Source organism: Gavialis gangeticus, unplaced genomic scaffold (assembly GCF_001723915.1).
Source record: "Gavialis gangeticus isolate Ggan-Ray unplaced genomic scaffold, GavGan_comp1, whole genome shotgun sequence".
NCBI classification, from domain to species: Eukaryota; Metazoa; Chordata; order Crocodylia; family Gavialidae; genus Gavialis; species Gavialis gangeticus.
The window spans coordinates 35,731,574-35,743,093 of NW_017729025.1; the positions used below are offsets into that span (position 1 = coordinate 35,731,574).

Consider the following 11,520-nt stretch of genomic DNA (forward strand, 5'->3'; position numbering starts at 1 on the left):
TTCCACTGTTTGGCTAGATCAGGGCTAGAGCACATCCCTCTGTGCAACTGGTGGAGCCCTACTGGTTCCAGCCAGTGGAGGGATCAGGCACTGCCGCTGTGGCCCACCAGCCAAAAAAGTTGATCGCCACTAATCTAAAGAAACCACTTTACTTATACACTGTCTGCCTTCTGTATAACAGGTGTCTTGTGATCGATGAAGCAGATCGAATGGTTGAAAGGGGACATTTTTTGGAACTGTCTCAGTTGCTAGAGATGTTAAATGATTCGCACTATAATCCTCAGCGTCAGACTTTTGTGTTTTCTGCTACACTAACTTTGGTCCATCAGGCTCCCACAAGAGTTTTGCAGAAGAAAAATGCTAAGAAAGTAGACAGAAAGACCAAACTGGAAATGCTAATAGAGAAAGTAGGGATAAAGGGCAAGCCCAAAATAATCGACCTAACAAGGAAAGAGGCCACTGTAGAGACACTGACAGAAACCAGGATCCACTGTGACAAAGAAGAGAAGGACTATTATCTCTATTACTTCCTACTTCAGTACCCAGGAAGGACCATGGTTTTTGCAAACAGCATTGACTGCATAAAACGTCTCAGTGCTCTCCTCACAATCCTAGACTGTAATCCTCTGCCATTGCATGCAAACATGCACCAGAAGCAGAGGTTAAAAAACCTGGAAAGGTTTGCTGAGCAAGAGAGGTAAGTTGACTGATCTGGTGCCTAATGATAAGCAAAACTGGGTGAAAATTAAAAGGAAAAACCATTAAGGAAGAGGCATACAGTTGGTAGGGTGGTGATGAAGGGTTCAGGTGATTCTGTGGAAAGCAGCTGTTGGCTTCCAAGTTGCAGGGACTGGCACGCTGGTTGGTTGATGTGGGGAGGAAAGCCAAAAATGGAGTGTCCCATGGTGTCTTACCAGGTCAGTGTAGGTGCAGGAGTTGTGGGGAAGCTCACATGGCCATTGCTCTGGCTTCTACCTCAGGGCTCTATCCTGAGTACTTTCCACCAGCACTGGAGTAGAATACTATCCTCTATGTGCTTTTCATTATACAATCTCAGTGCCCCTTCTGCAGAGAAGGTCACTGACAGGAAAGCTCATTAAATTTAGAGGCCAGTTAGTTCAGTGGTTGGCATCCTTTTGCCACTGTGGGCCACTGCTTGTGACCCAGCCCCCACTGCCAGCTGCAGCCCCCAGCAATCAGCAGTTACTAGGATTCTAGAGGTGCTTTCCCTTCTGCAGCAGAGAAAAGAAACTGAACACAGCAACCAGGACCCTGGGGACCTCTTCTCTGGTGCTGGAGGATACTGACAATTCCCTGAGCTGCTGCAGGCTGAATCCAGTTTATTCATGAGCTGGATCCAGCCCTGGGGCCATAGGTTGCCAACCCCTGAGTTAGTCCAATGTCCTGTATAATGCGTACCACTGAGCTTTGCCCAACTAAATGTCTATTGAACTCTATACCCATAAATCGGTGGTTTTCAGCCAAGGTGCCTTGAGATCTTTTCAAGAATGCCATGGAGTGCCACACAGTGTTAGCATTGTTAAGTTTACAAACAAGTTTCCTAAGATAAACCCAGAGATTTCAAATAGAAATCGATAGCTGAGGTCTTTCTGAGTTCTTTGCTGCAAAAAGTTGCTCTACTATAATATTTCTGTAGTAAAAATGAGTGAAAACTAAGAGATGGCTTTTTCCATGGGGTGCCCTGAGTCTTATATAGGGGTCCCTCAAGTCTAAAAAGGTTGAGAACCACTGCCATAGATTGTGCAATGAGTGTCATAAAAGGGAGCTTGTGTTAAAATCTTGCCTGCTTGCAAGTAAGGTTTTGGCCTCTTTATTCATTTTTTGTTTTGCTTTGTTTTGTTTTTACCCCAGTTGGCTGCAGTTTAGAAAAGAACCCTACCAAACCTTGCAGAGGCCCCTGTCATTGTTATAGATTATTTATGTCCAAAAATGACCTTCCTGGAGTGCTCTTCTCTCTGTAACTTTTGCATGGAAATAACTTAGTGACCAAAACAAAAAATGGTAATTTTTTTCTTTCTTATAGCTCAGAATTGTCCAGTTGCAATATCTTCAGCAGGGATTCAGTAAAGCAGTATCATTACACGCTGCATTGCAGTATTCGTGACCAACAAAGCTGCAATAATCACTCAGGATACCTCATTATGACTGTATTATAAGATCATTTTAAATTCAGGAGACATTCAAACTCTGACTAGACAAAGCACTGGGACATAAGTCACCTTTCTGGCAGTGCAGGTGATCTGTTAGGCGTTTTCATTCTCTTTCCTGTGAAGTTGGGAGAGAGTAAAAGAATAGGTAGGCAGGACTTTGCTGGGTTTGCAGTTAAGGAAATTGTGCCATTGGCTTCATTGGGATTAGGTCCCCAGTCAATAACAATTGTATTATTTCTTTTTACCTAATACTGCACACTTGCAACACTGCCTTAGATCACATTTTTAGGTGTCAGTTTCTAGACTTCCCAATAGGTGGCATATTCATAGCATATATAGCCAACAGCTTTAACTACTTTGGCATCATTCTGGGTCACTCATGTTGCGTGTTCTCAGGCATCTGCTCTGTATTTCAGTGGTAGGTTAATGAACAGAACATATTCTGCCTTTTCTTTTTCAGCTGCATCCTCTTGACAACAGATGTTGCAGCTCGTGGCCTTGATATTCCTAATGTGCAGCATGTCCTCCATTACCAGGTCAAAAATAATTCTTCTGATGCTTTTACTGTCGTTTATCTCTCTTTTTTTTTTCCTTTGAAAGAAGGTCCAAAGCCTGAATACAATAGAAAGCTGTAATTCTCGATCCCAAGTAAGAATACAGGCATTAAGCATCAAGTGTCCATCACTAAAAGAGGGGATGTGCTATTTGGAATACACTGTAGATAAGAAGTTACCATGGCTATGACTCTTCATTTTTCTATCTTTGTTCCTAACTCAAGTGTCAGAGTCCTTCTCCAAAGGATTCAGGTGACTGCCTCACAGCACATCTGTGGCATTTCACTTCCTTATAGTTAGGGAAACTGAGATGTGGCAAGGGGTAGTGACATCCCAGAGATCATGCTGATGCAGGCAGAATAGGACGTGTCTCCAGATTCCCACCTTGTCCCCTCCTGTTTGTTATGAGCAGAGCTTGATGTGATAAAAGCAGTTTATCAGAAGATCTAGTACCTACCTTTGCAGTACGTTTCAGATACAAACCATTGTGATTTTTTTTTTTTTAATGGAAGTAATTAACTGCAATTTTTGCAGGTTCCACGGACTTCTGAGATTTATGTGCACAGAAGCGGCAGGACAGCCCGAGCTGCCAACAACGGCCTGAGCTTGCTGCTGATTGGCCCTGACGACATGATTAATTTTAGAAAGATCTATAAGACGTTGGAAAAGAATGACGATCTTGCATTTTTCCCTGTTGAAACAAAATACATAACTGCTGTCAAAGTAAGCAAATAACATCTTGCAATATAAAAGTTTGCTTCTGTATTTTAATTAATCCAATACCCTTCACATATTAAGATTTCAGAAATACAGACTAAGGAATGACAGGCTAGGCTGTAGTACTGCAGAGAAGGACCTAAGGGTTACAGTGGACCATAAGCTGAATATGAGCAAACAGTGCTCTTGTTGTAAGAAAAAACCCAGCAGCATACTGGGTTGTATTAACAGAAGTGCCACTTGCAAATCGAGGGAAGTAATTTTGCTGCTCTATTAGGCACTGGTGAGGTCACATCTGGAGTGCTGTGTCCAATTTTGGCCCCACGCTTCAAGAAGTATGTGGACACTTTGGAAAGAGTCCAGTGTAGAGCAACAAAAATGATTAGGGGCATGGGAGGCATGACTTTTATAAGGAAAGACTGAAAGAACCAGGGTTGTTTAGTCTGGAGAAGGGAAGATTGAGAAGGAATTTGGTAATAGTCTTCAAATCCCTGAATGGGTGATTTACAGAGAGAATGGAGATAGGTTTTTCTCTGTGGCCATAGGGGTAAGAGTAGGAGCAAATAACCTCAGGCTGCAGCACAGGAAATTTAGGTTGGAATTTAGGAGGAACTTCCTGACTATAAGGGTGGAACCAACCACCTGGAGAAATTGTGGAATCTCCACCCTTGTAAATTTTCAAAAGCAGGTTAGGCAGACACTTGGTTGGGATGGTTTAGTCAGGGATTATCTTGCCTTGTGCAGGTGGCTGAACTAAATGACCTTGTGATGTCCTTTCCAGCCCTGCTTTCCTATGTTATGAATTAGGCTAAATTAAAAATGAAATTTATAAAATATAATCATCTGCTTTGATATCTTCACTAGCTAGGCTGAGACGTTCACCATGCAGAAAACTTGTCAATAATAATAATAGTAGAAGTAGCTTTTTTCCAGTTAGCTAGAGTTTTACATATTTTTTTTTTAAATACACTACAAAGATGAGAGTAAGGATCATTTCTTCATTCGTAAAACAGGCCTAACTGAAGGACAGGTAGATGAAGAGCCCATACAAAGTTCCACTGTGTGTTGGAAACAGAACGTGGCGTTAGCTGTTTTAGAGCACTGTGGGTCAGTTTGCTAGAGGTCATGCAGTATCCAGGCTCCCCACAGCTGGGGCTAGTACAAGGGGCATTGTGCTGGCTACGTCACAGCCATGATGGAATCATATCAGAGCAAAGTGAATGCTGCTTTTGTATTTATGTTAGCAAAACTTCTCTTGTTCAGTATCTCACAGACACGATAAATAATGGCCTGCTTTGGCAAAACAACTTGTAACAAGATGCATGGCTCGGGTGGGTGGGAGCCCAGCTGCAAGGAGATAGAGCAAGGGTCAGCAACGTTTTTGGCAGAGTGCCAAAAACACCTGCAGCTTTGACTCATAAGACATTGGCATGCCAAGGGTGGGTGGCAGGGGAACCTTGAGGGGCCCAATCTCTGTTGTAGCAGCACAACCCTGTCTCCTTCCTCAAGATGCACATGCCAAACAAAATGTCTTTGTGTGCCATGGTCTGCAATGTATGCCAGGGGCTACTTACCCCTGGAATATAGAGGATAATAGCCTACCTGCCTAGGAGCACTGAGCCAGCTGATGGGGATGATTGGCTGGCCCTGGAGAAAGTTAAAAGCTCCCAGAGAGATGGCACTGGAGAAGAGGGATGCTGAGAAGAAAGGCAACAGCGCAGCACAATGGTGAAGCCCTTGCCCTGGATAGGAGAAGAAGTGGGGATTTTATTTATTTTTTGTTATATTGTTTAGTCTGAGGTGGGAAAGGGGAAAGGCTGGCTCCTGGGCCAGGCTAGTGGAGGTGCAGCCTGCTATACTACCAAACAGATTAAACTCCACAGAGCTTAACCACCACACTTTCTGCAGCCTCACCAAAATTAGGTGCCAGCACCCTTGTTTGGTAGGTGACATCAGTGTGATATGTATTTACTGTGTGGTACTGGGAACTGGCTGGGAATATGGCATTTGATCATTGTACAACCTCTAATAAGGGGGAGGAAGCAAGTCTTCAACTAGTATAGTTAATGCATCAGGTTAGTACCTGCACCCAGTGAGCTTGGCTTGGTGAGGCATATGCTCCAACCCAATAACATCAGTAGTATTGCTTTCTTGGGAGATGCAGGCAGCATGTGAGGAAGTTCTAGGTTAACTGCAAATGAGAGCACTAACCTCATACGGGAACATAAAAAGATGCAGCTTCTTAACCAAAGAAAAGAAAAATATTTTCCAGACTCTTTTCTTCCATAAACGTCCAGTAAATGTCAGTTCTCCTCTTATGCTCTCTGGTTACCAAAGGCAAAGCCACTTTTGACTTGAGAAAAGTTTCTTCATTGTTGCCATAGGCAGATGTCACTGTTTTACTGTGTTTAGTAAATTATTTCACTTTTCTTTGCAACCATAAGGGATTTGAATTTATTCCGCTTTCCTTCCCGTCCACCCCCTGCCCCTCCCTTAACTAATGAAGCTTGAGAATCTTCCATAAGCTCAGGTTTTAGGCATATACCTTTTAGTTCTTATGCTTTAAATACAGGTTTTAAAGATAAAGGATGCAGAAACAAGCCATGTTTACACTGGTATAATTTGCTCCTTTTTTATACAGGAATGTACATTACACTGGGATCTGGAGCAGACAAACACCCAGACTTCTGGCTACTATTACATTGTCTGACCTTGAGGGTAGTGGGGGTAGATAGAGCTGTGAAGACGTACTTCAGTGTGTAGTTACACCAGGTTTTTTGGTTTTTGCACTTCAGAGTAGAGTGACTTACACTGCCATAAGTCTACACACCATTATCTACTCAACTTCTGCCCTGGTATAATAGCAGATCACACCAGTGCAAATGTGTCGTGTATCCATGCCCAGAGTCCGTCAATCTGGGTCTACCATTGCTGGCTCTTGGTGCCTGTCACCTTGCTGTATACCTTGTCTGGCACTGGATGGCTTCACTCAAATTCAGATTGTATATGAATTTTTTAAGGAATCCCTAATCCCAGGCCCTGGAGGAAGAGATGATAGGATTTCAGTTAAAGGGGAGGGGAGACAAGTAGAGGATTCCAGGAGTTACATGGAGATGATAAAACTACTTAAAGCCTCCATAATGAGCTTGAGGACACATGATTGATTGCAGGATATTAATGACTTCAAGTTTAATTTTGCCTGCCTTTGACTTGTGAGATGTCCTGGCTACTAATGGTCAGCTGTGCTACCTGATGCCATAATAATGTAACACCACACTATCCAGTCTGACTGAAGTAGCTCAATCAGGGCACCTAGCATACCTCCTGCTTTGTGCAGTCATCACAGTTGACCAAGCTGGGAAAGAGTCTTGTTCTGTTGTTTACTACCCTTTCTAATTTTTCTGTCTGCTGAATGAGTTTTCTCTGATGGCTATACTGTGTAATGCCTAGATTGGAAATTCATGGCCCTTGCAGGTTTGATTTATTCCTAACTGTTCTAAATCATCTGCTTACACATGCCCCCCACAGCTTGTTTTGGTGATCTAGGACAGTAGTTTTCAACCTGTGGTCCACAGATTGTCAAAGGGGTCCGCAAAAGATTACTATGATCAGTCAAAGTATGTGAATACACACACGTACAATTCAAAAGGGTCCACACCTCTATTTAAAATTTTTTAGTGGTCTGCAAATGAGAAAAGATTGAAAACCAGTGGGCTAGAAGTTAGAGTTCATGTGGGTCTTTTTATTTTTCATACTTGTAGTTGAGGGGGTGGTATTTTTTGTTTGGTTTTGTTTTTAATTAAGGCTTCATGTTTGTGTCATAGGAAATCACTTTAGTTGCATCTGTGTGATGTATTTCTCTGCTTGCTTGTATTTTGGCCTTGCAAGGCTAGCAGAATGCTTTGGTAACTAGTTAAAAGCTGCTTCAGCAAATATATTCTGCATTCATATCTGCTTGACTGATGTGGCCAATGTTTGAATTGTGCCGATGGTTTTGTTGCAGGAGCGTGTGAATTTAGCAAGGCAGATCGAGAAGATGGAATATTACAACAGTAGAGCAAAGCAGCATAACTCCTGGTTCCAGCAGGCTGCAGAGGCTCTCGAAATCGATCTCGATGATGATGTCCTTATAGGCAAGTAGAGATGATTGTAAGCATGCTTGGCTGGACCCTGTAACTGCCCATCCATGTCTACGACACTTCTTGCCATCTGAGAGGCTGGTGTGGCATAAAAGGAAGATGCTAGTTAGTTTGATGCTAGTTAGTACTGTACATCGCTCTATACTTTGTCAGAGCAATAAAAAACTCTTCTGTAAAGGAGGCAAACAGGGCTAGTGCAGTGGTTCACAATTGCAGAAGATAAGGTAGAGAGAGGCAATGCTTCTGACAAAAAAAAAAGTCAGTAGCAGGGCTTGAGCTAAGGTTTCATGGGCTTCTGACACTCAGCTCAAACTGACACGTTTTCCTGGCATTTCTCAACTGAGCTTTGCCTCTTTGGTAACAGCAGAAGCATGGAGAATCTCTTTGCTGCTTTCCTCATGTGGAAACAAAACCATTCCTCCTTTCCATCGTAGAAAAGACAAAACAAGGTGCATGCATGCCTTGTGGGCTAAGTGAACTGGACAAACGGCCAAACTCCTAGATTCAAACAGCTAAAGATGTCTTTTGTTGCTAGCGATGGCTGAAATGCAGCTTTCAGAACTATTCTTTTGTCAGAATACTGGGATTTTGCTGAAAGAACTATTCTTCAATTATGTCTGCTTTCTGCAGAAAAGTTCATCTTATTTTCAGGTTTTTGATCAAAAGTTGAGGGGTTTTTGTAGGAAAAAAGGGCATTTTCCTCCTAATGCTATGCAGTACTATTTTTTTTTTTCCTTTCACGGGGAGGGAAGAACTTTATATAATTGTTTGGAAAATAACAATAGTTTACTTAAACGTTCACCATTTTAAAGTTTTCAATTTAAAATGCTGTGTTCCACACTCTACAAGAGAGAATTTGGGGATCTTGTTACTTTAATTTGTTTTTGCTTCATGCCATCATCTGAAAGCTTTAAGGGTATGTGTACCTATTTTTGGATATAATTTTGAAAAGCTGTGTGGTGTTCCATCAGTATGGATTGATTTGATAGGCTTTTCTCCCCAAGTCAGTCTGAGGCAATTTCAGAGGACTGTTGGCAGAGTACCTTGTGCTTGAACTGCTTCCTTAGTTTTGTAGTTTGTTTGGATTCACTTAAAATGAAGGTATAGACATCTTTGGAAGATGTACAGACATGACTGATTATTTCCAGACTATCTTGTGAGCAAACACTAATCAGCTCTTTACCCAACCCAGATAGATAATTAGCCCTTTGCTGTCTGTTTTGGCATAATCTAAAAACACTGAAAAAATAAAGCGGACATGCTGTTTTGAAACCTAATGCAGGACTCTCATAGAGTACTTGTAATAATCATCCTGTACCTTGGTAGCTAAATGTTTTAAAGTTAGAGGGTTCTTTATTTCTTCCACAGCTTGCTGCAGAAAACTTAAAATCTCAGTCACCTTCTTTAAAATGATTAAAACATACTTACTCACTGAGCTACCCTGATTGTCTGTAGCTTTGATGTCCCTTTAGTTTAATGGACGTTCTGCTCAGCTAAATGGTACCATTATTTCTTTCTAGTTCAGGTCTCTTATTGGTTTGGGTCTGTCCATCAAAGGTTTTATATGGCCTTCATGACCATAATATTAATGTAGGTCACTGCTCTCTATGTATTTGTCATCTCAATGCCCCCAGGAGATGGGAAAGGACTTGTGGAATGGGAAGCAAAGCCCATGAAGGCTATGAGATTTGCCCACGGTTGTATAGGAAACCTGTGACTGAGGAGGCAATTGAACTCAGGGCTCCCAAGTCCAAGGCAGGTACCTTCCTGTAACAGAGCACAAGTCATGCTCTGTTACTCACAGGAGCATTGACAAGCAGCAGAGCAGCCTGCAGGTGGCTAAACTCCCAATCAGGCACAACTGCCTGATTGGGAACAGGGCCCAACTGTTTAGGATAGAAGCAGGCCCTGAGCTAGCAGCCAAGGGGAGAACATCACCCGGCTGGAGCTGCTGCTCATGTAACATCTTGGAGGTTTAGGGCAGGAACTGTGGGGATGGCTGGAGGTTCCTGGTGGGGCATGACCTAAAACTACACCCTGCTGGGGTTGCATGGTGTGGCGGGGCAGTCTAGGAAATTACACACTTGGGCCTCCCCAGTGAAGGGCGAGTATGGGACACCAGAAAGCTTCAGCCCCCGCTGCCTTGTGGGTTACCCCGTGGAGGGAAAGGCTACAGGAGCACACCCTGAAGACAAAGCAAGGGCCCAGGTTACTGCATGGAGCCTGAGGCAAGGTCCTGGTCAGGTAAAGAGGCCAGAGACAATCCAGGTGCACAGTGAGGCCTGAAGCACATAAAAGGAGCCAGGTGTGAGGCTCCAGTGGGGTGGGATTGAGGCCCAGTGTCAGGCAGGGGATTGAGGCCCCAGTGTGGGGGCATGAGGGGACCAAGAGGTCCCAAGCCAGGCAGGGAGCCTGAAGAAGAGGGTAGGACTGGGAGCCCCAAGTGAGTGAGATTGAGAGCCCAGTGTGAGGGCATGGGAGTGCGAGTCCCAACATGAGGGACTGGAGTACAAGTCCCAGTGTGAAGACACTGGATTATAGGCCAGGTGTTAGGCCATGGATGCCATCTGCAAGGCATGGGACATGGTATAAGGGAAGGTTCAGAGCCATGTATATAGGCCCTTGGCATCAGGGCAAGTAAATGGGCAGCCTCCTACCTCATTAACATCTTTAAATTAGTATCATTGAAGGTGTGACAGGCGAGGTAGGCGGGTGGTTAGCCCCGAGACAAGTGTGTGGACCAACTACTCAACCAGCCCCGGGATGCCCACTTGTTACGCTTACCCACTGAGCCACCCTGATTCTGTTCTGTTATTGAGAAGCCAGTGGAAAACAGTTCAGCAATCAGGAATGTCCTCAATTTTATTTTATTGATGGTACCCAGAATTGAAAGAAGGCTTGACCATCCAGAACCATGCATCTTTGGAAAGTGCCTTGTGAGTCAGGGTTGCTCAGAAGGGTAGAGATATAATCAGGGTATTTTATGACTGTGGTATCTAAAGATATAGTATATTACTTAACTGTTGCAATAAAAGCTCTCATAGAATTGTAGAAAATTAAGGTTGGAAGGTTCTGTGATGTATTTTGTAAATCCTTGGTTTCTGTCTGAAGGGGGAAGATCTAGTGAACAAGAAGAGAGTAAGCAGCAGAAGATGCTGAAAGGAATGAAAAAACATCTGAAACATCTGCTATCTCAACCACTGTTTAAAATCCTTATGAAGACCAAATATCCAACACAGTCTGGAAAGCTACTTCTCCCTCGGTCACCAGTGAGCAGTTCGGAATCTGCTTTGAGCACTGTATCAAAACAACAAGCCAAGAGGAAGAAAAAGAAAGGGCTGATTACAGATGAATTGGAGAAATGATTTTTTAAGACAGTTAAGAGTGGGAGAGAAAGGGATGGATCTCATGCCTATTAGTGACTGTGTTTAAACGGTCCTGGTGGAGATTGGGCAACAAAATATTTGGCACTAAGTGGATGGAAGTTCTAGCCAAATAACTTCTAAGTATTTCAGATTGTAAGATAGTGCAAGACATGCTTGAAAATTGAGCTAAAGACAGTTGTTAACATGAGAACTGTAATTTACTGATTCGTTATGAATGTCAGAACTCCTGTTTTTTCTAATTTTATTGACCTTTTATTCTAAAGTTTATAATGAAATATATTTTTGGAAAATGTTATGAACAGGAATTTGTTTATATGATGGGTAAAGTTACTAGGCTGAATTAATTCCAGTTGCAGGTCCAGTAATTACAGTGAATCTGGACCTTTTAAATTTTCCAAGAGCAGGTAGACAGTGGAAGCGTGCATGTGGCTGAGCTGTGGATTTCTATCCACTGCTAACTTGATGCTAGTGTACAGTTTGGCTTCTGCAGGTACCAGTTCAACAAGATGAGATAAACAGAGTAGTGTTACCAGTGAGCCTCCAGCTCTGGTTA

General features: G+C 43.0%; 1 protein-coding gene across 3 annotated transcripts in view; it reads left to right on the forward strand.

Moving 5' to 3' along the window:
- The window catches only part of DDX24 (DEAD-box helicase 24), a 25,407-nt gene extending 14,145 nt beyond the window's left edge, over positions 1-11,262 (forward strand). For 2 of the 3 annotated variants that reach the window (XM_019518624.1, XM_019518625.1), the window contains 5 exons: positions 182-697; positions 2,632-2,707; positions 3,260-3,448; positions 7,446-7,575; positions 10,693-11,262. In XM_019518624.1, coding sequence (XP_019374169.1) covers positions 182-697; positions 2,632-2,707; positions 3,260-3,448; positions 7,446-7,575; positions 10,693-10,946 — 1,165 coding nt within the window. In that variant the 3' untranslated portion in view covers positions 10,947-11,262. Of the gene's footprint in view, positions 1-181; positions 698-2,631; positions 2,708-3,259; positions 3,449-7,445; positions 7,592-10,692 lie in introns of all 3 variants that reach the window. The other variant, XM_019518626.1, reaches the window with a different exon arrangement.
- The last annotated feature ends 258 nt before the right edge of the window (positions 11,263-11,520 follow it).